Source organism: Larus michahellis, chromosome 1 (assembly GCF_964199755.1).
Source record: "Larus michahellis chromosome 1, bLarMic1.1, whole genome shotgun sequence".
Taxonomy (NCBI): domain Eukaryota; kingdom Metazoa; phylum Chordata; class Aves; order Charadriiformes; family Laridae; genus Larus; species Larus michahellis.
Window position 1 is genome coordinate 93,171,304 of NC_133896.1, and position 27,987 is coordinate 93,199,290.

General features: G+C 43.5%; 2 protein-coding genes across 3 annotated transcripts in view; one reads left to right on the forward strand and one right to left on the reverse strand.

Annotated features, from left to right (window-relative positions):
• The first annotated feature begins 355 nt into the window (after positions 1-355).
• On the forward strand, positions 356-5,024 carry DUSP12 (dual specificity phosphatase 12). Its single transcript, XM_074593402.1, has 6 exons — positions 356-761; positions 864-977; positions 1,046-1,164; positions 2,955-3,051; positions 3,654-3,840; positions 4,681-5,024. Exons 1-6 carry the CDS (start codon positions 478-480, stop codon positions 4,840-4,842), a joined length of 963 nt encoding a protein of 320 aa, XP_074449503.1. The 5' UTR covers positions 356-477; the 3' UTR covers positions 4,843-5,024.
• Positions 5,025-5,651: 627 nt separating this feature from the next.
• ATP6V1A (ATPase H+ transporting V1 subunit A) overlaps positions 5,652-27,987 on the reverse strand; it is a 30,497-nt gene continuing 8,161 nt past the window's right edge. Inside the window, exons 1-15 of one of the 2 annotated variants that reach the window (XM_074593400.1) lie at positions 26,632-26,799; positions 23,038-23,132; positions 21,932-22,060; positions 20,160-20,374; positions 19,290-19,427; positions 18,629-18,780; positions 17,634-17,796; positions 16,634-16,742; positions 15,699-15,821; positions 15,497-15,611; positions 14,311-14,374; positions 13,343-13,546; positions 11,300-11,394; positions 9,909-10,080; positions 5,652-7,953 (exon numbers count right to left, since the gene is read on the reverse strand). In XM_074593400.1, the coding sequence (XP_074449501.1) occupies positions 7,861-7,953; positions 9,909-10,080; positions 11,300-11,394; positions 13,343-13,546; positions 14,311-14,374; positions 15,497-15,611; positions 15,699-15,821; positions 16,634-16,742; positions 17,634-17,796; positions 18,629-18,780; positions 19,290-19,427; positions 20,160-20,374; positions 21,932-22,060; positions 23,038-23,119 (1,854 nt within the window). In that variant the 5' untranslated portion in view covers positions 23,120-23,132; positions 26,632-26,799 and the 3' untranslated portion in view covers positions 5,652-7,860. Of the gene's footprint in view, positions 7,954-9,908; positions 10,081-11,299; positions 11,395-13,342; positions 13,547-14,310; positions 14,375-15,496; positions 15,612-15,698; positions 15,822-16,633; positions 16,743-17,633; positions 17,797-18,628; positions 18,781-19,289; positions 19,428-20,159; positions 20,375-21,931; positions 22,061-23,037; positions 23,133-26,631; positions 26,800-27,987 lie in introns of those variants that run through there. The other variant, XM_074593399.1, reaches the window with a different exon arrangement.

A 27,987-nucleotide genomic window follows, 5' to 3' on the forward strand; every position in this document is an offset into this window, starting at 1 on the left:
TTTGAAAAAGGACGAGATGAGACAGACACTTGTGGACGTGGGGAGGAGAGAACCGTGCCAGTACTCACAGACCTACGAGGATTATTATGGAAATTATAACTTAAATACTGGCAAGGGGAAAAAAAAAAAAAGTAGTGCCCTGACAGCAGTTCCCAAGTGTCTCACACCCGCCAAGGCCGCCGGCCTGCGACGGCTCCCAGCGGGGCCTTCCACAGCCGCCATCGCTGCAGACCCGGCGGGGCGGCCCACGGGTGACACCCCCTGTCCCCCGCTACGAGCGGCACCGGCCCTGCCGCCCTCTCCAGGCGGCTCCCGGCTGGCCCCTGCTGGCGGGGCCGGGGAGGCCCGGCGTGTCACCGCCCGGCGACAACGCGGCGTCCCCATGGCAACAGCCTTGCCGTGGGGCGAGGCCCGCCGCCATCTTGGGAGTGGCGGCCCCCGCCCCGCCATCTTGGGGGCGGTGCTCCGTCCGCCGCCATGTCGGTGGCTGCGGGTTGCCGGGGCGGCGGGATGGTGCTGGTGTTGCCGGGGCTTTACGTGGGGGGCGCGGAGTCGTGCTCGTCCCCGGAGTCACTGGCAGCGGCGGGGGTGGTGGCGGTGCTGACGGTGGATGCGGAGGAGCCGCCGGCGGTGCCGGGGGTGCGGGCCATGCACGTCCGGCTGCGGGACGAGCCCGGCGCCGACCTGCTGAGCCGCCTGGACGACTGCGCAGCCTTCATCGCCGCGGCGCGGGCGGGCGGCGGAGCCGCTCTCGTCCGCTGGTGAGGGCGGGGGCTGCGGGGGCCGGGGGTCGGCTGGCCGCCCCTCCTCCCCGGGCGGCGCTGCTGACGGCCGGGCTGTCCTGTCCTGTCCTGTCCTTGCAGCCATGCCGGGGTGAGCCGCAGCGTGGCCGTGGTGACCGCCTACCTCATGAAGACGGAGGGACTCGGCTGGGAGGAGGCCTACGCCGCCGTCAGGGCCGCCAAACACGACGCCGAGTGGGTCCCCCGGCCCCCGCTCCCCGCCCCCTCAGCCCCGCTCTCCTCTCACCCCCCTTTCCCCGCAGGGTGAACCCGGGTTTCCAGGGGCAGCTGAAGCTGTACGAGGCCATGGGCTGCGCCGTGGACAGCAGCAGCCCCTTCTACAAGCGGTACCGGCTGGAGATGCTGACGGAGAGGTACCCCGGTGAGTGGCGGGGTGGGTGGGGGGGCTTCGAGCTTGGCCCTGGCCAAGGCACCGGGTCCTCGGAGTGAAGCTTGGGACGGCCTGCCAGGTGGTCCCGGTGGGACCGGTCTATCCTGAAATGAACACAGCAGGCCATGTCCTGCACCTGGGTCATGGCAATCCCAGGCACAAATACAGGTTGGGCGGAGAATGGCTTGAGAGCAGCCCTGAGGAGAAGGACTTGGGGGTGTCGGTGGGTAAGAAACTCAATGTGAGCAGGCAATGTGCACTTGCAGCCCAGAAGGCCAGTCCACATCCTGGGCTGCATCAAAAGAAGCATGGCCAGCAGGTCAAGGGAGGTGATTCTGTCCCTCTACTGTGCTCTGGTGAGACCCCACCTGGAACACTGCGTCCAGCTCTGGAGCCCCCAACATAAGAAGGACATGGACCTGTTGAAACGGGCCCAGAGGAGGGCCACAAAAATGATCAGAAGAGGGCTGGAGCACCTCTCATGTGAAGACAGGCTGAGAGAGTTGGGATTGTTCAGCCTGGAGAAGAGCAGGATCCGGGGAGACCTTATATCAGCCTTCCAGTACCTGAAGGGGGCCTACAGGAGAGATGGGGACAAAGTCTTTATTAGGAAGTGAAGCGATAGGATGAGGGGTTAATGGTTTTAAATTGAAAGAAGGGAGATTTAGTTTACATATTAGGAAGAAATTCTTTACTGGCAGAGTGGTGAGACACTGGAAGAGGTTGCCCAGGGAAGCTGTGGATGCCCCATCCCTGGAAGTGTTCAAGGCCAGGCTGGATGGGGCTTTGAGCAGCCTGGTCTACTGGGAGGTGTCCCTGCCCATGGCAGGGGGGGTTGGAACTAGATGATCTTTAAGGTCCCTTCCAACCCAAATCATTCTATGATTCTATGCCAGAGGTGGTTGACTTTTGAGTGTTGCCCTCAAAGCAGCCCAAGCCTTGAGTTGGCGAGGCAAGCATTCACGCCGTGTGGGCCCTAAAGAATTCCAGCTTTTCCAGAATTTCCCCCCAGAATTTCCATCGGTGGGGAAAAAAGTGTCTTTGAGACATGCCTGAGAAATAAGATCCATTAGGAACTGTTTTCTTTAGCAAAATGCAGAAACGGTAAAGGCCAATTTGATATGTTTCTTGATTTTTACGTACCTGGCTAGGCAAACTTAACATCCTCTAAAAAGAAGTCAACAAAATTAAAAAAAAAAACAAAAAAAAAACAAATGCAAAGCTGAGATAAAGCTGAAATGAAGATACGAAGAAAACTTTCATACTCCAATTTGCAAAAGGTTGTAGTAGATATGTGTGCATATGTGTAATTTTATAATAAAATGACAATCCACAGCTTTTTTGCAAGATTTCAGTGTTGCATATTCCGCATGACAGTGTGCTCTCCATTTACATGTCATTCTCCTTAGCAGTTCGCATTCATAAGCTGACTTTCTGTATGGTGTGCAGTAAAGGATTGGCAGAACTGTTGTAGCTCCTCCTCTGCCTTTACTTTCTCTTTAAGGAAGAATATAAAGCAAAATACAACTGTTCTACCGTTGCTAAGGCCAAAGTCTGTATCTCAGTTCTCTGCATTAAGTGAATCCCAATCTTAGGTGTGGTGGGATGAGGCTCTTTCATTTTTAACTTATCTAATGGAATTGGTGAGCGGACAAACGAATGCGAAGAAGGTGGCTTTTGCATGCCATGACTAGGGCAGAGGCGCAGCGCTGTCTTGCCCCACAGAAATGCAGCGTGACTGTGTTGATCTGATTCGCAACTTTGTACTGATTGCTCTGCAGAACTTCAGGACTTGCCCCGAGAAGTCTTTGCTGTTGATCCAACCAGTATATGTCAAAATCCAAACACAGAGGTTCTCTACAGGTGCAGGAAATGCAGGTACTGGATCTTTTATATTTCTCCATAAAATGTCCTTTTGAAATCAACTTAAGAGAAAAATAGCCCGTGTAAACCAATGGGCACGTCATTATTTTCAGGACAGGGGTGAAGCTTAAGTTTCCATACAGTGTACGCCACAAAAAATTAGACCAATAGAAGTGCCTTATGAAATACAAAACTTCATGTTCCTTGAAGTTGTGCAGCACTCGTGCAGCTTTACCTGCCGCGTTGTATACGCAGGCATAATTCTGCTTGGCTCTGTGAAGTTGCTTGCTCTGAAACCATAGCTTCTCATTTGTTTTTGACAAACAGTTTCTCCAGAAGAAACTTCTTGAAGACTTTGGGGGTTTACTACATTGTGACTACCTTTTATGGATTACTTAAAGTGAAACTCAATAATCCTGCCATTTCATAGGTGTAGGTTTCTTCAAGTATATGAACATAGATTTGAAGTATTAGTAGGTAGGAGCTGCTTAAAAAGTCGTCGATATAAGAGACAGCATACAGCTGTGGGGCAGCTATTTTCTATTGTTTGTAGGTTTCCCCAGTTAAAAAACCCAAGTATTTAACTTCTTTTTTCCCCCCTCTGTCATGGAGGGCAGGCGTGCTCTATTCCGTAGTTCCAGCATTTTGTCCCACACGGAAGGAAGCGGACCCACAGCCTTTGCCCACAAGAGGATAACGGACTCTGTGCAGCTTTGTGGTGATGGCCGTGAAAAGTGTACCTCTTACTTCACCGAGCCCGTGCAGTGGATGGAGCCAGCGTTGCTCGGAGTAATGGAAGGACAGGTGAAGGGGAGCACGCGCTTTATTTTTTCCATTTTTTTTGTTGTTTGTTTGTTGGGTTTTTTTTTTTTTTTTTTGCAAAGGCAGAACAAAATGTTTCTGTTCTCTGAGGTGAAAGCTCCCAGACAAGGAACTAGGTCTCCCGACCTTCCTGGCATGAATTTTGCAGCTTATGAACAAATTTTTAAATATCCTTTTATAAGGAAATGCGCTGCTGATCTTGTTGGACTGAGACCACTAGCCAGGGTGTATCTGCTGTTTGGTTTTAGTACAACAGAGAGTTTTTGTGGGACTTACAAAACCTGTTGTAGTCTCAGGCTGATTGAGGCTTTCTGGAGACTGTCAAAACTGTCCTGGAACCACCCCAGGTCCGAGCAGCTGCATTTCCACCCCCTCCTTTCTGCCAGCACAGCTGCCTACTACACCCCAGGGCTAAACAGCCATGCCAGTTTACTTTTTTGCCTGTTTTTCAGCCCATTTACCTTCTGTGAAGCATTACAAGGGAAGGAGCTGGCTCAGTGCAGATTGCCACAATTTAATGTACTATAGAAGCACATTTTAAATAGACCTATATCTGCGTGCACCTTAGAGTGGGCCACAAGGGTAGATTTAGATTAGATATTAGGAAGAAATTCTTTACTGTGAGGGTGGTGAGGCGCTGGAACAGGTTGCCCAGAGAAGCTGTGGATGCCCCATCCCTGGAGGTGTTCAAGGCCAGGCTGGATGGGGCTTTGAGCAGCCTGGTCTAGTGGGAGGTGTCCCTGCCCATGGCAGGGGGGCTGGAACTAGATGATCTTTAAGGCCTCTTCCAACCTGAACCATTCTGTGTATTTTTTCTTGCAGCTTCTGTGTCCCAAATGCACGTCGAAGCTGGGCTCCTTCAGCTGGCGGGGTGAGCAGTGTTCCTGTGGCCGCTGGGTGACACCTGCCTTCCAGATCCATAAAAGTCGCGTGGATGAAGTGAGGATGCTGCCAGTTGGTAACTTTCAAGCTGCCAAAACCTGAACTCATCCCTTCCCTCGATGGGTTTCTTAACGTCCACAGAGAACTGCTGGCTGGCCTGTGGTTGCCAGGAGTGAGCTTGTGACTTCCACCCCTTTGTAATGCAATGGAATTACTTGAACATCTGCTCTATTTGAGCTTTCTGTATCTCTAATATATATAAAATGGCAAACACTTCCTTCAAAGAGGTGTTATACAGTGGTCAAATATGTAAAAAAAAATGCATGGATGTGAGGTCTTTTAGTACATTCTCACTTCATCTGTTGCTATTTACAGAAGGTCTCAACCCCTTATTTAAAAGGATTGCTAACATGTTACTTTCGGGCTGTGCCCCGCAGTGCTGCTTATCTCCCCATCCAGAAATTATAATCAGTTTGTCTGAAGCGCGCAGCTGAGATTTTAGGAGGTGTATTCTACAACATGAGGTACACAGAAGGGAAATATTTTAAGGCTTAGCGAAGTGCCATAAAATGGTACAATTACAATTGTTGCGTTAGCATGCATATGGCAGCTACTAGCAGTGAAAGGCAAGTTCAGCCTTGTATTACAATAAAAGCAGTCTTAAAAATCTCTGCCCCTCTACACTACAACTCTTCCTTTCATTGTATTATCTGAGGAGATGATGCAAGCTGTACTGGAATGGGAGAACTGAGGTAATAAATAGCAGTAAGTAGAAAATGTCCCTCCCACATTGCTGCTTAACAGTTTAAAGAAATCCTTAAAATGATGTAAGATTTTAAGGAAACACAGCTTGCTGTGTATACCACTGTGGCACAAGCTTGGTTTGACAGAAGAAAACAGGACAGAAAGACTTACTTTAAATCCATTTTATTCTCATTGACTTCAACATATTTTTTTAAATTTTTTTTTAACACTATTTCCAGCAACATACATTATGAAATATACAAGATAAAGTAGGTGGCGGGGTTCTGCCCATTGTTTCATTCCTCCCACAGCTGTGGAGGGAAGACTTGCAGGACACAGTGAACATCAGAATCTCAACACTGAAAACAGACACAAAACAAAAAAAAGAGACAAAAATATATATGAAACTGTTTGAACTGGTCACACTTCAAGGGCCAGGTACAGCACAATAAATATTAGAACTGCATTATCTTAGACATCTTCTGTAAAGTTTATAACATCCTCTATTTAAAGAGATAAGAACATCCGGTTTCTAGCATGAAATGCTACATAGTACAGTGGTGAAGGGTACGAATGATGAGGAATCCAGCAAGGGCTTGGATGGTGACTAGTCATTCACACATGCTCATTGGTAAAATAAGCAGCATACACTGAAAGTTTAGTGAGCTGTAAACTTAACCATTCACTACCAGAATATCAGCTGGAGAAGCAGCTCCTTTTGGGAGAACTAAAAATAGTTAATCCCTTTAAGTTTCAGCTGGGCTGTCCCTGACAAACAGCAAGTTGACACCATAATGGAAGTGGCAGCATTTGGTCCGTAGCGCAAGATCCCTTGTGCATCGCTACTGTTCAAAGCTGGCAGCCAGTGGAAATACTTCCCATGCGGAATGAACACCTATATAGCACCTCACCACTGCCACCGTGTCACCCACCCACATGACCTTACGGAAGCAGTAGATGTCAGCTGGAACCCAGCTGGGCACAGAGTGCTGCACAGCAAAGCAGCACAGGATCCCACCTCACACAAGCAAGAGGGAGAGGCTGGAGAGGGTGCCAGCATTTTTCTCTCTCAGTCTGCAGCACTGGTACGAGTGCTGGGCTCCCAGGGTTTGACACAAAGGTGGCTCTACGCTCATTCCTCATCTCATACTAGTTTTGCCAATAAACAAGCCCAAGACACAGCAGTTTTGGCTGCTTTACGGGGTGCTTCCAGAGCACAGAGCAGAAGACAAGAGTCACTGGTTGCTCTTGCGCTGTAATCAACAAGGCAGGATTAAATACATTTTGTACTCGCCAACCTTCCCCCTCGTCATCCCCCGCCCCCAGAAGTGTAGCATCATACATTCCTCTTTCACGAGAACTGGGGACCTTCTGTGCCACCGCCAGACAGGCCAGGTGAGCACAGGTGGCGGAGGAAGGTTAAGAACACGCTTTCCTTTCCTTAGCATGACCTGGGCATTGCCCCGGGAGGCAATGGCGCTGGCAGACAGAGCACCACTGAGGAAGGACTGTGTTCCTGGTCCGCACACGTGGCATCACTGTAACTTGTCCTGCAGTACACGGCAGTGGTCACAAGCTTCACAAACTAAAGCAGCTGAGTGTCAAGGAATTTTAGGGGGTGAGTGGGAGGCAAAGAAGGTAAAATTCTGCTGGAAGCTGAGCACCTATGGCTTTGATTTTAGCTGATGCCAACAGTCCTACCTGTATTAAGTAGGAAAATAAAATTCTGTTTCTCCAGTGTACAAAAGTATACTGGCTGCTTGCACGTGCTCACCTTCTAGTTAATCCCTTCCTGGGGAGATCCAGAACTACCCCATTTCAATACCAACAGACTGGGCTGAGGGTTGCAGAAGGGATGGAGTAGTGAAGAATTTTTGGTTGTATCAACACGTCAACAGAACACGGTCAAGAATTCTGCTTGAGAAAAGGGAGCTCTACATCATGATAGTCACTAAGCAAAGTGCCAGATGTAAATGCCCTCACCACTGCCAGCTCAGAACGTACCGCGTGACTGCATTAAGATCTACACCTCCTCTGCCGGTACAGCTCAACTGGTTACATCCCAAGGTGAAAGAAAGGTTACCAAGAGAGCTGGGAGAGGCAAGGTGAAATTTTTCCCACCCTAGAAGTGTACAACAGCATTTCCTCACTCAGTCAGGCCCATTCACACATCACTCACCATTTCAGACACACAAAGCAATGCCAAACACAAACTAAGAGGAATGTTTTGTAAGGACACTCTCCGAGTATGAACAGGGAAAACACAGGGCTATTTATCAACTCAAGTACTGTTGCATCATTCTTGTAAGGTAGGGAAGCAGAGGAGTTGAGATGAGGAATCGAGAGGACAAACTGGAGTGGTCACAGAGGTCGAGTCTAGTCTTCCAGACTGCGAAACGCATTCTGCATATCCTCAAACAGCTGAGCATAGTCCGCCTTGATTTTTGTTTCACCATCTTTGACAGGGTCCTGAAAGACAACACCACAGATGACCGAATCCATTGGGAAAAGCCTCAGCTACTTAAGCCAACCCTGCTTTGCCAGTGCTGTGATTTTAATTTCTCTACCTTGGGATTAACACTTGCTAACTGCAGAGCAGGCACTATAGCTCCATCTCCGCCTCTTGTCTGTCTCACCAATGGCCACAAGATTTAAATCTCATCCTCTTTCCATGTGCAGTGAGCCGGCAGAATGGACACTGGACAGAGAAACCGGCTTTTTTGTAAGCAGTGCTTACTTTATTGAAAAGCAACTTGAAGCAAATTGAAGAGAATTTAGTAATACTGAGGGTCTTATTTGACGCTGTGTGATTCAAGATCTGCAGTGATTAATACCAGCTCCTGTCTCCAAACCAAATGGAGTAAGGATCTTTATGACTCGGAATTGCTCTACTATACTTTTTGGGGTGCATCCCCTATAAGTGCAAGAGTCACTTTGCCATCACTTGGAGGTTGCTTGGTTCCCATTAAAATCTTATGGTGGAATCACGATCAAGAACATCTTTGTAGAGCTTAATTTTCTCAGAATACTTTTCATGAAGGGGCAAAAAATGTAACAATCAGTTTTGTTCTGAGGCTGCAAGGCCTTCCCTGCAAGAAGCATTAACTGCCAGGCTGTGAAACCCGTTCAATGTCTTCATCATTCCCCTCTCAGCACTACGTTCCTCTGGGTCACTGCAGCTCTTGGGAAACACAGAGGACAGTGAACTGCATCCAAACCTTACATGTGTGGATGCACTACTCCTTCATTGTCTCTCCAAAGAACACAGACCGCAGGAAGCCCGGCATTCAAATTCTCTTGCCTTTTAGACTGTTACTCAGGAAATAAAATTTTCCTTTCATAACTGTTACTGTATTAGAGGGCCGGCTCCACTTAACATGTATTCACCCTCTGGATTCCCTTTTCAGCTATGCTGTCCACTGCTCTGCTGTATGCCAGATGTCTTCTGGTGGCCAAGGTTTGTAAAAAGTGTATTACTTCTCCTATCTCTAGATAACCAGCTCGCAAAGAAGCTCATGTCCCACCAAGCATATCTTGTTATGTTCTTGATGCTTTGAAAATATATACCAGGGATCTGCTTACTGCAGAAACAGGCCTGCAGGAACATGACACATCGGCACACCAGAACACCTGATTTTAAACATAATTTTATCTTATGGTACTTGTTCTTGAAAGATTTGCAATATCGGTTTGTAAGAGTTATAATAGAGTAAGCATTATACTTCATAGAGAACATACCTTAGCCACTTTAGCATCAGCCAGCATCACAGGTTACTGTCCTACCAGTACCTGCTACACCAGCACGCTCTGGATGAGTTTTAGAAAAGCTGTACCCTAAAAAGATGGCTACTGAAGTTACACAGAGCAGGTGCTCCAAGCCACTTGTTTTCTCTTTAGCCCATGTGGAAGTTACTCCTCCCTTCCTCTCCTCCTAGTCACCTGCCTTAGGCCCTGAAGCCGTTTGGCTTCATATTACTGCAGGATTTCTTTCCTTAATTTCTATTTAATAGAGCTTGATCAACATTTCTACCATTCACTTTTTAGCACATTCCTGGATTTCAACTTTAGGCTGCTTTTATCTGCTAATAGTCTCTTTAGAACATGTTACAATTTTTTACAGAATTTTATCACAAAAAACCCAAAACAAACAGGAAAGGTGTTTGTACAATTACCATGAATGTGTGTTATAAAAGACACCATGGAAGGTGGGGTGGCTGAGGCTCTGCAGCCAGCACCACCCAACTAGATTTCTGTGCTGACCATTCCTGATGACCCAGTTCTTGAGCGTATTCAAAGTGATTGCAAAAAGTCTCTGTTCATAGACCTTTATCTAAGGCAACTGACGACCACCTTTGAGTAACAGCCTTTCAGAGGCGCTGGAAGCTCACAAAAAGCAGGTGCAACCCAGTTCCTTACAAACATACCTTGAATTTCATGGAGGTAAGTCTGTAGAGGATTTCGCTCATGTTCTCTCGGATGATGGACCACGTGATCTTATTGTCACTCTGGGCTGTGGTTTCTACAGCACGGCGTGCCATGTCATAAAATGCAATCATATTGGAAAGCATTCCCACTGTTTTATAGAAAGGGCAGAACCTGATGGAACACAAAAGGATCTGTCAGGTGTTTGGAACAGTTAACAGGACAAGCCTTTGCTCCTGCCTTCACAACAACTCTGAATTTTCACCTGAAAGAGAGTGCTAGCCTGCTTTACTCCAGGGATTTTTGACACATGCTGTCAAAGGAGAGAGACTGCCTCTAATATGTCCCACTTTTTTAAATAGGCTGAGAGAATTATCCTGAAGTAAGGTTTCTGAAACAGCACCTGAACACTAGGCAAAACAGGAGAGAACAGGAACCACCGCTGCACAAGTCTCACATTTCAGTCTGTGCCAATACTAATGAGAAAGGGAAAACACCAGAGCAGCCAACGGAATTCCTCCTTCCTGTTTTGTCCATCATGGGAGCAGGCTTCTCCAAGCAGCCTGGGATGACCTGACAGCTCTGCAACTTTCTTTGCTCACAGGAAGGGGAGTGTTTCTATGAGAAAAGCACTCCACACATAAAAAGCTCCATTTTTAATGGGTAGATGATTGCCATGGAAGGTACCTCATTATTATTTATACACTACATTATGCTACTTCCTTGTGCTTCCCTTCTGCATACAAGCAAACCTGCCCTAGTAACCCAATTAGTACACCGTTACAGAATGATGTACATCTACGCTTTTAGCGATGAAGTATTTGAAGACCTCCTGATCTACCCGGGCTGGGAAGTGAGATCAACTATAAAAAGCCCCTCTGTCAGGCTGTTAAAACACAAGGATAGCATGGAAAGAAGCAAAGCAGACAGGGATAATAATCTCTATCTAGGGAAAAGATCCAGTAAGTTTTTTTGATGGATCAAACTTACTCAAGAACCATGCAACAGTAACTGAAAGCAGATTCTTGCAGTCCCCCATGCACTGCTAGAATAAACAGGAAAACTTTGGGTGTTGACTGTGAAAATAAAGCGGTCCTCTCCTCCTCCTCCTCCTAAGGAGGACAGGAGGACATACTATTGCAGAAATATTGGCTAACTGAACAATAGATGAGGGCCTGAGAAACTCAAAGGGTGTGACTGCATTTGGAAAAGGTCTGCATGCCTTGGGTAAGACAACGTGAATGCACTGTTCGACGGCCTACCTAAGCACAGTTCTTCCATTTGTTTATGGTGAGTACAACTAATTTCTGCGTTGCCTGATTTCCAAGTTAAATAGCTGTCTAAATCCAGACTCCACAGGACCAAGAGGGCAGAGTGGCCAGTCAGAGCTCACCTGTCATAAGGCGTATAACCATTCTGTTGCAAGAAGTCATCTTTTATCAGCTTGGCAACCTCCAAGGTAATTTTATCTGTTTCTGCCAAGGAAGCCTAGAAAAGTAAGGTATGCTGTTAGTTTAGTACTCAAGTCCACGAGAGCGTGGTATGTCCTGGCCAAGAACCATTATCTTTCAGCACCTGTTTTCTTTCCACCCTCTTAAGATAGCTTTCAGCAGAATTCTGTCTTTTGGGTATTTCTCACTCCCTGCTATAGAAGAGCCAATTTAATTCATAGCCAGATTAAGATGGGTCAAACAGTCAATAAGTCTACTTCAAATCTATCTGACAATAAACAATGGAAAGGAAGTTTACTTTAAGATAATGGAAAAGCCACCAGATACAGAAAACGCATATGGCTCTGCTACGAGGTACATTGAAATATCACCTTCCTACATAAAGAGGTAAATTCATTTTTACCTTCCTCAATCCTTATGTCCATGGAAGAAAAACTAGATCTTAGCATGGTAGATCAATAAGTAATCTTAAGAATTTGATACTAGCCTCCACAACTACCAATGAGCTTTCCCTGTCTGGCATTCAAAAAAAGTAAAGGAGTTGATGACAATGCCTGTCATACTCTGCAGGACAGCCACAACCCTGCTGTTGGCACCACAGGTCACTTTGCCCCTTTTAGCAAAGGACAAAGAAGGTAGAGAAGACTGAGTTGTAAGTACTCCAGCTTGCTTTCTAGACAGGACATTTGGACATTCCTTCGCGAGGAGACTAACAGAATTCAGAGCTAAAAAGAAAATAAAAAGCATCTGATTGTTTTTCCACAATTTCCCCTTTCTAAAGATTTGTTGCAGTTGTTAGCCATGCCCAGACTGAAAGCAACTCTTAAAGATAACAATCTTTGAGAACAAGATCACCATTTCCAGTACTTCTATCATGGGAATAATGCCTAGTTACAAGCACTGGCTTATCAAAATTCTTTCCACATCAAGGAATTGATTCTACCCTGCTCTGTAACCTAGTCTTTTAGAACATGTTTCTGTAAACAGAAAACTGCAGAGGACCCTAAGATCACACCTCCTTTTCTTTGAAGACACATCTAGAGAGGAGAGCTCTGCTAGTCAAGATCTGGTGAAAGGCCCCATCTCTGTTGGGCTAGAACATTACTGAATAGGGAGAGCACCAGGACCAAACTTTCTGCAAATAACTGTAGTTAATACATGTTACCGCACACTACCACCACCTTGTAAATCAGCATAGCTCATCCGAACATCATGGGATTAAGTTACTGTAAAGTACGTGCTAGGCACCTGTCAATTATCATCTTTACAGTGCTGAGCTGACACACAAGAGTTTTCACTGGGTCCCTTTTGACAGCTCTCAAGGGAAATTTTCCTGTCCAAGTTCAGCTTTCTCTCCCAAACAGTGAAGTGAATGAAGGAAATTAAAGAACGCTTGTAAAATGGAGCTGTACGTCATGTCACAGGTTTCCATAGAGAAACCAGGTAATCACCAATTTTTAGAAAAAGCAGACATCACTTCTGTTTCTACAGGCCAGCTTGTAAATGCCAACACCTCTGTTCTGCGGCTGGCAACATGGTTTCTAATAAACTATAACCCTTCAGATGACTTTAACAGTAAAGATCAGTTTGCATCATTTCTCTTAGAAAGATACTTCCAATGGAGTACTACTGTAGGTTGCAACTAAGGGCATTTCAGCAAGACCAGAACACTGAAGAAACAAGTTTCTTAACTACAGCATTAGATGCCCCGCAATCCAATTCACATGAGAAAAGTAGCATCAAGCTAACGTTTATCAAATCTAAAAAAGTATCTGTCATTAAAAGTCAAACAACATGTAAGAAAGTTGGAATAATGCACGGTTAGAGGCAGGAGAGTCTGAACGTCTCCCAGTGACCATTTGCCTTTTTTGCATAATGCAATATCCATCAAGTCTGGTCTATGACATGGTCAAAAGCCTGTGCTAGCAGTAAGGCAATGGAGGATGGCTCATTGACATCAGATTTCATCGCAGCTGGTTACTCACCTTCCCCACAAGCTGCACTATCTCTGCAAGGTCCTCTTCCTCCTGTAGGATCTCTTTGGCTTTTGTCCTGAGAGGGACAAACTCTGTAAAATGCTTGTCGTAGTACTCATCCAGGGCACGCGTGTATTTGCTGTAACTGATCAGCCAGTTGACAGAGGGAAAGTGCTTGCGTTGTGCCAGCTTCTTATCCAGGCCCCAGAAAACCTGTCAGAAGCCAGAACGATCAACCAGTGTCCCAAATCAAAAGTGAACCAAAATAATAGAAGGCAATTAAAAAAACCAAACAAACCAATAAAGAAAGTAATTTTGAGCAAGTGCAGCATGGCAAAAGTTATCACAAATGAAAGCTTCAGAGAGAAAAAGAAAGCCTTCCTTATGTTAACCATAACAGTGACTTTCAAATACACTTCTCAAAAAATGATGCATCTTTTAAGCTGAGTTCAGACTTACTCAGCTTGAGACTCCTCATGAAGGAGAAATTAGCTGTAATAAAGACAATACTGGAGTCTAATTAAGTGGAGCCCTATTAGATGTAACTCCTTTTACCAAAACAGGGCTGCAATCAGTTGCAGGACATTCTTCTCCCAGTCAGCTGCTCTGAGGATTTTTTCGTGGTTTCAATGTACCTATTGAGAGTGGTTCACCTTCCATCTGAGCTGAGACCAGCCACATTTGAAGTGAAGCTCAATGGGCAGCAATCAGGAAGTACACAGATATTCCTGAGCAATCAGTGTTGGAAGAACTGCTACTTTTGCTCCCTCTTCCAAAGGGATCTCAAACACATCAGTTCAGAGACCATCTCATAAGGTCACCTTTTACACTGTTGGAATATTTTCCAAAGCACTCTACAAAGCTGCCTGTGTCAAATCAAAGCTATCACACACCAGCCGCTGGCACAAATGCACTGAAACACAATAATTTTGAGTTTAACAAAGTAGATAGAAGAGCTGCAACGTTGTGGGACGTACCTGAACAATGCCCAGAGTAGCAGATGTGACAGGATCAGAGAAGTCGCCACCTGGGGGAGAGACACTGAGCAGGAAAAGATAAGGAAAAGTTATCAGAATTGCTTTCACAATTTAAACTGAGGTACCAAACATATGACTGCACAGCTCCATGATCACAGAAACCAGAAAAGTCAACACAATTTCAAGTAACAGATTGCAAGCTTCCACTGCAGAAAGTGTTTGACGCATACCCACACAGGTGTAATATCAAGCATACCGTGAGAAATAGTTATATCAGTGACTGATTGACACTATCCAGGTACGATTTCAGTCATTTTAGCTCCAGGTAGTAACTCTGGCTTGGCTTATCAAACTTATCTTGGGTGGAACAGATTCAGCAAGTGTGCTGATAGGACATCATGAAACACAGTGCAATGATTATTTTATAGAAAACAATATTCCAATTTGAAATTATTTCCGATATGTACCTATACAATAACTACTTCAACTTCATTTGGGCTTAACGCCTTCACACATGCCTTCCCAGAGATAAAAAAATAATCTTCCAACCTAAAAAACACAGTGTGTTTGTGTATGCATGTTGTGGAGAGCAGAATTAAGCAGAACAAAGAATGGACTCCAGGTGTTCTTGCAGATAATAGAGGCTCTCCTGAAAACGTGTCGGAGGGGAAATTCACTTTACCCACAGTATGACATACAAATCAATATAGCCTAGAAGAATGTCTGGGGACCACATGCTTTTCATAGCCCATCACAGCTTTAGATATGCTGCTCCCTGTAATTCTTTTCTATTTAAGCATGAGAATCACGATTCATTATGCCCCCGAGTGCACACACTGCTGCTCTAACTGCCCCTTCTCTCCCACTCTGAGCATGGTTTGATGAAGTTTTCAGTGACAGCTCTAGCCACATTCTTCCCTGAGCCATTTACTCCAATTGCTGCAAGTGACTGTGATTCCACACCTCACAGAACTACCTGTCCACATTCATTCTTTCTGCCCCCACGCACAATTTAGCAGTAGTTCTGGGTGAACAGAGACTACATATCTACCTACTCATTCACATGTTTTTAGTTCTGCAGCTGCACAGAGTGACAAGACTTTCTTTTTGTCTGAAAAATAGGTACTTTGACATACAAAAACACAGAGGAAGAACGACAGCCAACGCAAAGAAATGCAACACTCACGCTCCAACAATGCTGACACTGCCTTCCCTTTCAGGATTTCCCAGACACTTCACTCTGCCAGCTCGCTCGTAGAAAGAGGCTAGACGGGCACCAAGGTAGGCTGGATAACCGCTGTCTGCAAACCAAGACACAGAAATTGAGTCAAAGGCTCAGAGTGTAAAGGGTGTATTTAACAAGACCAGACTGAGAAAAGACCACTCACCAGCTGGCATTTCAGCCAGTCGCCCTGAAATTTCTCTGAGGGCCTCAGCCCATCGGGAAGTAGAGTCTGCCATCATACTGACATGGTAGCCCATGTCCCGGAAATACTCGGACAGCGTGATTCCTAGAACAAAGACAACAGCATGCTGCAGGATACAGTTCAGCAAGGAATTCTATGCTTGTATGTTGTCACTGAGTTGCAAATAAGCCAAATTATTTAAGTTTACATTTTGATGGAAATAGACACTGGAAGTTACACTTTCTTCCCGTTAGACCATGACCTTGCTGTCTTTTTTTGTTTATTTCTTCTCACTCTCACCATTTTTGCTTATGATCCACTCAGGCTCATCTTACATCCCTGTGTATTTCTTTGAAGAGACACGGCAATGTCACTGATGCTATTCTCTGCCTCACTGAAACTACAAACAAAGCCTCTTCTTACTGTAAAATGTCTCCTTCCCTTTTCAAACAACCAGAATACAACAGTGAGAAAAGGTCATGTTTTATCTTAGTTATCTGACAACTTACCATAAAAAAGAATTTAAAAAAAACAAAAATTTTTAAAGACTGCAAAGGAAAGAAGACAAGCCTGCCAACTCAGAGAGTACTATTCCTGCCCATTAAGCGACTGTACTTGTCAGCAAAAAAATATTCACAAAGGCTTACATAATTAACACATGGAGAAAAACTACATGAGAGCTGGTGCAGTAAGTTCACCTTCTAAGCAAAATTTACTCAGTGTTTGGAAATCATAATTCTATACAAGCATGCCAAATTCAATTAAGATACTAGGACTTTGTGCAGGCAAAGCCCGAAAGGGTTGACTTCTGAAACTAAGCAGATTTCTTGGTACTGACCATCTCAGGAACGGAAAATACGAGAGCATGATGGCTTGCTCTGCTCACACAGCATTTTTCAGCCTCCTGTAAGTCTTACCAGTATAGATAGAGGCTTCTCTGGCAGCCACAGGCATGTTGGAGGTATTTGCTACTAGAGCTGTTCTCTTCATGATGCTTTCTACCTTGCCATCAACTTCCATTGTTAACTAAAATACAAGAAAAATAAAAAAAAAGGTAACAGTAGCAAGGTATTTTGTTTATTTTTTGTTGTTTGGTTTTTTTACTACATTACTTGTCTTCTATCAGGACACTCTACCAAGCGCAGAGACTAGATTCAAGATTTCAGGATATTATGCTGGTTTGCCTTCCAAATTGCACAGAGCTTAACTCTTTAACGTACATGCCTCACCCTCATCTCAGCTTCTGCAACTGGCATATCCCTATCGATCCCATTCAAATGAGTAATGATAAATCCACTGCATCAGGAAGTATATTATCCTCTCTCAGCTTACTAGGCTGGAAGAGCAAAAAATCTTAGCCGCCTGTCATAGGTCCGTTAGGAATCAGAGAGCTTTTTTTCCTAACCTACACCAATCCGAGTTTGTCTTTGACAACTGGACATAAAACCACAAACATAACCCAGGTAAAACCTCACAAGCACCTGAACAGCAGGTATTGCAAAGCCTAACATGTTGAACTAATATCTGGTAACTGTTTGTATCACCACCCTGCACCCTGTAAATACAGATGCTGCATTTGCTATGCATGGTTAAGTTAGAAAAGTTAGAGACATTACCAGTGAAAGGTAAGGTGCTTATAACTGTGTTAAATTACACCCTCGCACTCGTTTTGGCTTTATTTTAAACAAGTTAGAAGGTACACCCAAAAACTAGCCCTGACATTTAGTGAGAGGCAACTGAAATCACTCTTGAACACGCCACAAGGGATTTCTGCTACTACAGCCAGAACTTACAGCAGGGAGGCAAGAAGATCATTTCAAGCCACACTACCAATACGATACGTCATTTAGTTACAATACTAGTACAATAGCGAGTCCTCCCAAGAAGGTTTACTCTCCATGAATTCTCCATACTAACCTCAGGGAAATCTCTCAGTACTTCAGACATTTCATTTCCTCGTTCTCCACAGCCTACATAAATGATGACATCACTGTTGGAGTATTTTGAGAGAGACTGCGAAATCACAGTCTTCCCACAACCAAATGCCCCCGGAATCGCTGTTGTACCCCCTTGTACACACCTGAGAAAAGAAGAAGGACTCTGATTTGCAAGGAACTCAAGAACAGCTCTCTCCCATCATAGACTATGTTTTCCAATAAAACTCACTAATTAAAAGCAGAGTGACAGGAGTCACATTCAGTGTTCTGGGTGAGAAGCAAAGAGGTATTTCACTAAACCAAAAGACTGAGGGAATAAATATCCATTTCTTCTACGGCCCTTGAAGTACATGAGTTAAGCTGGTACAACTGCTAGACTTCCAGGCTTGAAACACAGCAGTTTTCACAGCTGGAAGCACTCATGGAATGCAAATGCTAAGAAAAGAACAACTGCACTTAGCTGTGCATTATAAGAATAAGCAGCGCAATATCTTAGGACCAAAATTACTAATTCAATGTCTTGAAAATTAGCTGCTTAAATGAGCATTTTGTGTTACAGTTAAGTGCAACAGTTTTTATAAGTAGTGACCTCAAAGTCATTGAGAACTATACATCCTCAAGACCATGGAAAGGGATCCTACTTATATGTTCAAATGGAGGTATCAAGCTTGAAGGTTCTAGCCTTTCTGTAGATTTAGCATGATTATGTTGAGTTTATGCTTGTCCATTATTTTCTAGATTAACACACTAGAAATGTCTTGTTAAATTTCTCTTCCTTTTTCCACTAGTAGGTCCTCCTGTCAAATACAGAAATATGAGGAATTCAGCTAAAAATTTTTTTCAGATTATGCTGTGATACGTAGTGAAAGCTTGGGGCCTGTCTGCCCTTAAAAAAAAATGTTAATGTCTCCTCCCTCCGCTTCCCCATCAAAAGAGATATTTCTTACATACTAGAAAATAAAAGGTAGTACTTACGGGAAGAGGGCATCCAGGACCCGTTGGCCAGTTAATAAAGGATGATTGGCTGGTAACTTCTCAGTAACAGGACGGACTTGACGTACAGGCCAGATCTGGACCATAGTGAACTTCTCCTTCACACCTTCAAACTCCAGCTCTAAGACAACATCCTAACAGACAGCATCTGAAGTAAGCAAACAGCTGCACTGGACCAGCATGAAAATTCTCATCTCCACTACTTGGCACAGCTAGGTCTTTCATATCACCACAGATTTCTCAGAACCTCAACACACTATCATCCCCTCCTGAAGGAAGGCTCTTTCCCATATTTACAATGCTACTGGGGAAAAATAGTGGAAGATGAAGCTTGAACTAAAAATATGCTTTTGAAGAGCAACTGAATTTTACATATTCATAAGATACCGTAGGGGATCTGGGGATCCACAGAGGTTTGCAAACATGGCGTACTGGAGTGCCATTGGGAAGCCATATACACAAAAAGTAACTGCACAAGATAATCATGTAATCCCTGCAGGCAGGGTAGCAGAAGTGATCATTAACTCAGACATCTTGTTGCATGAAACACTTTCTAGTTGGCATCATGCAGAACAGGAAAAATCACATCAGCCTTATGAAAGAGACATGGAATATATCAGCAACTGCTGTTTGGAAAACTTACTGAAGTGTCATAGTTTCCTGGCGGAGCAATGTATGTAACTGTACCCCTGTTTCGTGGGGGCAGCATGATTTTGTGTTTGATAAGGGAGTTTTCATTCACCACACCATAAATATCTCCACCAGTGATATGGCTGCCAACCTAAAAACAGAACAGGTCTATTAGTTATAAGTGAGAACTCCACTTTTTTAAAAGAACCTTGACAAAGAACTGTATAAAATAACTATAGCTATTAAGTCTAGCACTGTGATTATTCCCTTTATAAATGCACTGTTACAGCACAGTAGCCCATTTACATAACTCATTACACTAACAGCACATTGCTAGCAATACTATCTGGGTTCAGACATCTTTCAAGGCTCAGACAGTAGCAATTACTGACTGATGCAAGGAATTTTCCTCGTTCCTTTTATACCTCCCAGCTAAATGTGTTAAGTAGAAAAAGGATAGCATATGCTAACCTGCAAGGTTGGAAAAAAGATGCCGCCAAGGGCTAAAGTCATAACACTTTCCAGCTCTAAGGCTATCTTTACCATTTGCGAAATGTGTGCTGTAGTCATTCTTTTTGCTGAGGTAACACCTGCTCCTGCTAATGCTTAGTGCAATTCCACTCGCTTCTTTATGGTTTTGCAAATACGTTAAAACTTTGCAAGTTTCTCATATGCAGCAGCAACACACAGTAAGCCACACTAAAGAAGTTTTGGCAATTCCTAGGCAGTCCTCACTCTCATACACTGCTACCATCCCATACTACCCCTTCACAAACTTAATACAGCATTAACCATAACTCCCAGCAGTCACTGGCATTCTGCTCCAGCTCCAAGCTCTGGGGGTAGAGGAGCAAGAGGAGATGAGAGGCTTGTCAGAACCTACCCGCAGATTTTTGGAAGGTGTGAAGTCCCATTTGACATCCCGGCTCAAAGCTGACACGTTGACACCTCTAGGGATATAGATACTTTTGGTCAGAGTGCTGATGTCTGAGAGAGGCCTCTGGATACCATCAAAAATAGCTCCCATAATGCCAGGCCCTAGCTCCACTGACAGGGGTTTGCCAGTACGGAGTACAGGATCTCCTACAGAGACACCAGCTAAAGATTTGCTGAGGAAAAATCCATCCAGAGAAAGGGAAAGAAAGGCAGCAGAAGGCACCACATCAACAACATCATGCTCTTAAACCACCTGACTTTAAGGTAATATTTTTATGACTGTATTATGCATCATCATTTGAGAAGCATGTATACTTTATACTGAACTCAAGCTGGAACGGCTAAAGCAACAAAGTTGCGCATCCTCCAGAGAGGCAAAGTAGGGGTAAGTATTCTGCTTTATCATCATTAGTTCAAGTCAACTATATCGATGAGTTTACTGTAGTGCCAGGCAGCAGGATGACAAAATGTCAGGCATTTCTTAAATCTTCAAACGTAGAAAACAGGTTTGATTGTTAAAGACAGACAATGTTATGAAATACAAAATTTTTCGCTTCAGATTTTGTTAGACAGCATAACTATTTTGACCTTGAACCTTGCACGGTCTTTTTGACAGCAGTCTATTTTTAAAGGGAGTTTGTCCAAGACCAGCATTATTTCCCTCCTCTCTGATATCAAGTTGTCCAGTCTACACACTATCTAAGCTCCAAAGATGAAAAAAGAATTCTCTGCAAAGGGCCAGCAGCTTGGCAAAAGGCCCTGCTAGAATACAAACGAAACCTCCCAAACCCTATGCAAGACTCAAGAGATTAAATGCAAATTGACTTCAGAGAGCCCTATGACAGAGCCCTCTCATCTCTTAGGAACCTAAAAGTAAACTATACTCAAATTTGTTCCACGTACTGATGGAAGGCTACTAGATATTACAACGATGATGCCATCTTAAATGACAAATTATTAGGTACGGACAGGAGCTAGTCATCAGTTTACCATCCAGCTACCCTGAACAAAGCTCTGGGAGCCAGCACAGGCTTTTTCCTAGCCTCTATAGATTCACAGAGCCAACTCTTAAATTTAAAAGAATATGAGAAGAAAAAAGGTCTGGCTTCAAGTTTTATGACTTCTTCTCTGACATTCTCTCACATATGTGTAACAGAAAATATATTTAAAGTTAACTAGATTTTAGAATACATGCTGCGCCCTAGCTGGACCAAGATTCTGTAAAGCACACTGCAGAAGCAAAAATGTAATCTATGACATCTGGCAAAATACTATACCCAGAGGAAGGCATCCTGCCCACTTTACATTTTCTATTTAAGTGTTATACAAGCATAGTTTTCAAAAGCAAAGAAAAAATGCAACGATTACTGCTTGGTAGTTTTGCCATTTATGGTTGACATTTGTCAAACAACTTCCTTAACAAAGAACTGTAATATTTAAATTAAAATGAACTTAAATTCTAAGGTACACATTATTTGATTTCCACTTAAAATAAAAACTAAAAAAAAAGTCTCCTTGGTACACAGCCAAGCAAGATAAGATTTACGTCAAAACCACCAGAATCTACAAAAGATGTGCAGAACAGATGTTGCTGCCTGCCAGCATCGTAAGTACCAAACGCTGGTCCCAGTCAGCTTTCTTCATCATCTTCACCCTAATCACCACCATGTTCTGGACTGCAGAGTTTGGCACGCCCAGATGGATCAGTGAAAAGGATACATGTTTCTTCATACACCTGGACAGTTGCCAAATCACCTTCCAGTCGGATAATCTCCCCCACCAGTTCACTGTGGCCTACTCGTACCAGCTCGTACATAGCAGCACCTGCCATGTTGCATGCTGTGACCACTGTAAAAGACAGGCACATAGGCGAATATTTTTCCTGTAGCTCAGGAAATTTAGTCAGCAGAAGTTAGCAAGAATGGCACAGCATAAGCTTGGTATTTACCCAAACCAGAAGCGCGTTCTTGATTTCACAAAAAGGATAACTTGGCTGCCACAAATCCTGGTATTCCTAGCTTAAAAGCCAAAAGAAAAGTTTCCCTACGCTTTTCACACTGTTCCTTTATGCTCAGTAAGAGGACACTATCAGAACACAGTAGTTCACAGACAATTCATGCTGTAATTTCTCTTATCCGTCTTGACAGATGGCAAATGTTTAGGGATTTAGAGAGGTGGTGAACTTTGACAGACAAGTTACCCAGGCACTTCTCCCTTTCAGTTAGCTGGGCCACATTACCATCTGACTAAATTAAAACACACAAGAAAAATGGCAAAAGTTCACCTGATACGTGGTAGTTACGTAAACCTGTGGTTGGGGACCAACATTTTCAAGTCACTCAAACTGCTGTTTACCTTGTAGCATCCGGATGCTCACATAACAAACTATCTCCATGCATAGATCAAGCCAAGATGCCTGCTAAAGGCAATACATACCCTTGTATCTAGAGTGGTGTATCTACAAAGCTTTTAAGGAAACACTACTTTGATATTTTATTTTGCATAAAAGTGATGTATATCTTAGGACACATAAATTACCTTTCAACAGATGAAGACTGTTTTACAGCATGTTTTGGGCCCGAAACCTCCTACTGTTTTGAGTTAGATTTCAGCAGGGCATACGCGAGGTCTAACTGCTTTAGGACAGAATTTATTACGTCTTTTATATTATAATATCAGTCTTGCACACAGCGTTCACATTTACACAAAAAAAGAAAGAGAAAAAGCCTCACCCAGAGCTCTAGTTCTCCACCTCCAAGCAAACAAGATTAACAAGACACTAGATGAAACAGAACCTATGATTTCCTTTATAAAATAATACCTACCAGGTCCTGAGACTCCATGGACATAGCCAACAAAAGCCTCCCTGTCCTCATCACGGATTTTGGGTAGCTTAGAGAAGTCCATTTTGCCTGTTCAACTGTACAGAAGGAAAAAAGAAAAGAGTCAGTCCTGAAGAACACACATGTATAATAGGTTCCTCCTCTCCCTCCCCTCTGCTTTTTTCTTGTTTCCAGTTAGAAAGAATTCTGAACTTGTGTAGCCTGAAGCACCTTAACCACACTATAAAGTACCTTCACCACACTAAAGCTATAAAAAGTTAAAAAGTAACTAATTTAAACAAACAAAAGAACTAACATCCCCTGTAACAGAAACACAGGGGTGGAATATCACTCCATAATATGCTCCACAAAGTAAAACAGTTACACTACAAAAATGCTGTAACACCACTGGACTATTTTAAAGCCCAATAACAGGATATTTAAACGATGGAGAATCTCTTCTGTCTTCTAGATCTCATCCACTCTCCTTCAAAACATGGAGTTTTCCACGATTCTGAGTGATTTCCAGGCTACTATATGCAGACAGAGCAAGAGAATGTTCTGGGGCTGCTTTACTGACACCAGTCTCTAAAAGGCAATATTACAAGTGTTAATTGTGAAAATTCTATTTTTTGATATTTCAAGCTGCTGAATCAGAATGTTCAGAGAAAGAAACATACATTTTCACAAGTACCAGCACGCAAACATGCGAGTCTTCTCTACATGCCTCACAGCTAGGTATTATGCATTCTTGCTCTCAGCAAAACCCATGGAGCATTGTAGAAGAATTGTGCTAAATAATGGCCAAAAACCTGAACTTGCAACAGCTAAACACCAAAATCTCTTGCCAGTAACTGTTTAGATAATCTAAACAACTGGCACACAAAAAGCTGTTTTAGAAACAGACCTCTTTGATCCCCATTTGTCCTGTAATCAACAGTTGGGCTGTCCTGCTTCTGGTGACGATAAGAGTATTTAATGGTTTGCTTTGTCAGCCCTTATGGTGCTTTGCGTTACCTTGGAAACATTAGTGTTAGAGAACTGTAAGGCAACTCTCTACTCATTTCTACTGTATTGACACATTTACAATACAGTGCTGGTGAAAGGTGCAGTATAGCAGCCCCAGCATACAACGCTCCCTGCATATCAATAGGGTCTATCCAGCAGAAGCCCATGGTTTGGTGATGTGAACCATGTGAGGCATCTGTTGACACTCACAGTCCTTGCAAGAAGCTTAACAGAACCTGGCATCTTCTGAAAGGCCGCAAAGGCGTACTCAGGCTTGAAAACCTGTACAATGAGGAAGACAACTACATTGCCACCCCTTCCACCATCATTAAAGGATGCTTTTCTCCCTGTTCTTCAGGAGCAGCAGGTAGCTGACATCTGCTATTCTTAAAACCTTATGACTGTTCTCCAGCTTTTTAATACTATACTACAAATCCTCTGCCCCCCAGCCTCTTTGCCAATCTAAGTGTTTTAAATTGGTGGCTCTGCTCTGTAAGAAAAGGATCTCCAATTATTCCAAACTCTTATTCATCCTGAAGGAATAGCTTCTCGTAGGCTTTATGTCTCACTGGAGTGGATTGTGTAACATGGCTACCATTGATTCATTTCACAACAGCCACCCCAACAGTTGATCATGACTCAGTCACCACCAGCCTGGAGTGGAACTGCTAACTGCTCTCAAGGTCTAAGGCTAAGTCAGATATCTGTTAGATCCCTCTACTCTCCAGAATGATAATTTTATCCTTTAAGCTGCCTGTTGTTTAGGCCCAGAAGACGATTTTAATTTCACTGCTTATTTCTCAAGTCTCCTCTGACAAATGGCAGACGGGAGGTTTTCGCAAAGCAATCTGCAGTTCCTGAGTAGCTGGTAAGAGCTGGTTCTGATCAGACTAACATAACTACCTCATCTTTTTTGCCTTTAACAATTAAAAACATTGCAAAATTCAAGCACAATTACTCATCTTACTGACAAAGGCAGCTGGTCTTATAAATCCACCCAAAACATTTACTTCAACATACCATGATACAGAACAATCTCTAGAGTCTTACTACCAAAATCTTCTATAGAAGCACAATAAAGGAAGAGCTAAACCAAATTCTCATAACTGAACTAGTGATGGCATTTGGCAATTAGAGAGTACAAGGTCCCATACAAAAGTCAATTTACAAAGGCAAGGAAAAGCAGGAAGAACACCGGCCCATTTCAATTTAAATTAACTTTTCTTCATATCCAAAACCTGCAGATCAGCTGACCACCACTTGAAGCAACTCTTTATCTTTTAGGGACGCAAATAAGAACCTCAGAATAGTCATTCTGCAGTTAAAATGACACCCTGACAGCCAGTACCTGCCTCTCTTGTTCCTGCGGCTGGTTTGCTTCCTCTCTCTTCCTGCCTCCACCTTCCCAAATCACTGGCCAAGCCAACTAAAAGAGAATGTGATTCCTCTGCTAGACCACCTAGCAACACACCAATAAACCCTTTGTCCTGATCTTTACCATCTGCACCAACTGCTTTTAAACACATACCTATTAACTACTCCAAGTGTCAAAGATGCAGTGAACTCCTCACCTTTCTTTATGCCACCTCCTATACTTCCAAACAAAGTACACACAGTCTAAAAAGCCAGTGCTTACCCAGCCAAGCTGACCTCTTTTTTAAGGGGCTACACATCTTTTAATATTGAATACAAATTAAGAACAAAAAATGCTGTCACTTGTCTCTGCATAGTTTTCTTGTGCTTGTGTATTAGTATTACAGATTTTCATTTTAGATGGAAAAGTCCTTGAGGGTAGAAATGTTGCCTTACCTACCTACACTGTTAAATGTCTTCATTGTTAGTACTCAGATAAAATGAAATTCCCATAAGCATGTCAGAATTTGCTGAACATAACATCATATGTGTGCAGACAGTATGTACTTACCCCAGAAGCCGCGGTAGCTAGCCGTTTTAGAAATGCACTGACTTCCTACAGCCTTTCACAGGCATCTCGCCAACACAGGTTATTAGGCACTATATGCAATCCACTCCTACAAAGCTCACTAGCACACCTACACAGGGTATTAGGTTAATTTTAATCCCCCTATGAGCAAAGATGCATCTTGTATCCTTTATAAGTTAGTAATCATCCTCGTCTTAAAGAGTTCAACAATTGATTTTAAACACGCTTTTAAGCTCTAACATGGTCATATTCTGCCTAACAGTGCCAGAAATCAAAATATTACTTGCTGCAGAATCATCTTGGACTGAAAGGTGATTTACTAAAGCAATTTTATAGTCAGAATTAAACAAGAAAGGGCCAATGACCTGAGTTTTCTATCTTGGGTTTCTCCCCAGCACAGCAATTTGGCTACAGAGTAACCCCCAAAATTTAACTATCCTGCTGTCAATGCCAGAGAAACCTGTTTTCTATTACTGTTCCCTGTTTTTGCTTCAAAAATTTGGTCAGTCCCAGAATTTACATGATGAACTGCCTTACCGCAAAGATCTCTTCAAAATTAAGAATCCAGTGAGATTTTTAGAAGGATCCTTCTTACAGCAAGGAAGGAAATCCATGACTATTTTTATCACACAAACACAGATTCTTACCTTATTTTGCAGAAACAGGGAGGAACAAAAATCCACAGGCCCAATGAAGCAAAGCCAGAATTCAGCAGTTAAGCACCACCACTTACGAAATAATTGTCCTTCTAGTGCCCCTACACAGAGGGATGAGAAAGCCTGCTGCAGAGGGGAAAGAAATTTCTGACACACAGCAGAGGCATAACCACCTGACTTGATGAGTCATCAGTCTCTCTCTCTCCCACCAGCACCGAGGAATGCCGCAATAGCAAATCAAGCCACCTAGAGCCCAGCTGAACTCCCATCTGTGCCCTCCTTACAGCACAGGACAGAGCAGAAGAAATTTAAAGAAGCATTCAGCGTTCACAGTAAGGACCTCCTACAAAGCAAATAATCCTGACATCCCAAGTGGTACACAATACTACTTAAAAATCCTTGAAAGAGAGAAGCATGCTTTCTGCTGGAATCCATTTACCTACCAGTCCTCCAGTGTAATATATCCATGCTCTGTTCTGGAAGAGCTTAACAGAACAACCGTTTAACAAGAGACTGCACAGGGAGGTGCTGAAGACACAGTAATACTAATTGCTTGAGTATGTAGAACAGGTATTGATTCTTGTCAAAGCAGAGTGTCTTCTGGGACTTGCTTCTGCTAATTTAAATCCCTTCCTCTAGTCAGCAAAAGCATTGATGCAACCGCACAACATCCAACACCTGAGCAAAGCAGACTGATGTGCCACCTCGAGGTGGCTGCTAGGATCTGCTGTCAAAAATCGACAGGCACCAACGCTGTCCTGCGTGTCTCACAAAAGACAAGCAGCTATGCAGGCTCTCCCCCCAGAAGCCACATGAGTTGAGGAGTTTCCTACAGTCTTCACAACTTCTCAAGACTATCTTTTCAAGTCCTAGGATTAGCAACACATCAAATTGGCACAAAAAGCTTAAAATATACAAACCAAAACTGTAGTGAATAGCACAAGACCAGCAATTCAGAAGCAGCAGCATTACATTAATAAGTCACCAAGGCTAGGATTCATTCTGCTGGAGTAATTTTGAACTAAGGTCATAGATTTTAGTATATCTTAAACAGACTAACGTGCTTTGACTTCCTAGGGTAGAAAAATGGAGTCAGAATATAAGCCCTTACATTCAATATCCAGGAAAATTTAATAGGCGTACACAATAAAACATAGCCAAATAAAGTTTTCCAAAGAAAATCTGTCCTCCTCCTCTTAGTAAAAATCTAGATGTTACAGGATACTAAAGATCACAACCAACTCTGGACAACTAGCTTAGCATCGCATTTGAGTCGTGCTTTAGAATCAAGACTGCCAACGTTTACTGTGTTCATGTGAGCAGACTTTGGTACAGTGCGTAAGTCTC

Excerpts from the sequence above, each read along its gene's own strand:
- DUSP12 (XM_074593402.1), top strand. The coding sequence starts at position 478 with ATGTCGGTGGCTGCGGGTTGCCGGGGCGGCGGGATGGTGCTGGTGTTG. Across the intron at positions 1,165-2,954 it reads GCTGACGGAGAGGTACCCCG|AACTTCAGGACTTGCCCCGA; the intron begins GTGAGTGGCGGG and ends ATTGCTCTGCAG. Across the intron at positions 3,052-3,653 it reads TACAGGTGCAGGAAATGCAG|GCGTGCTCTATTCCGTAGTT; the intron begins GTACTGGATCTT and ends CATGGAGGGCAG.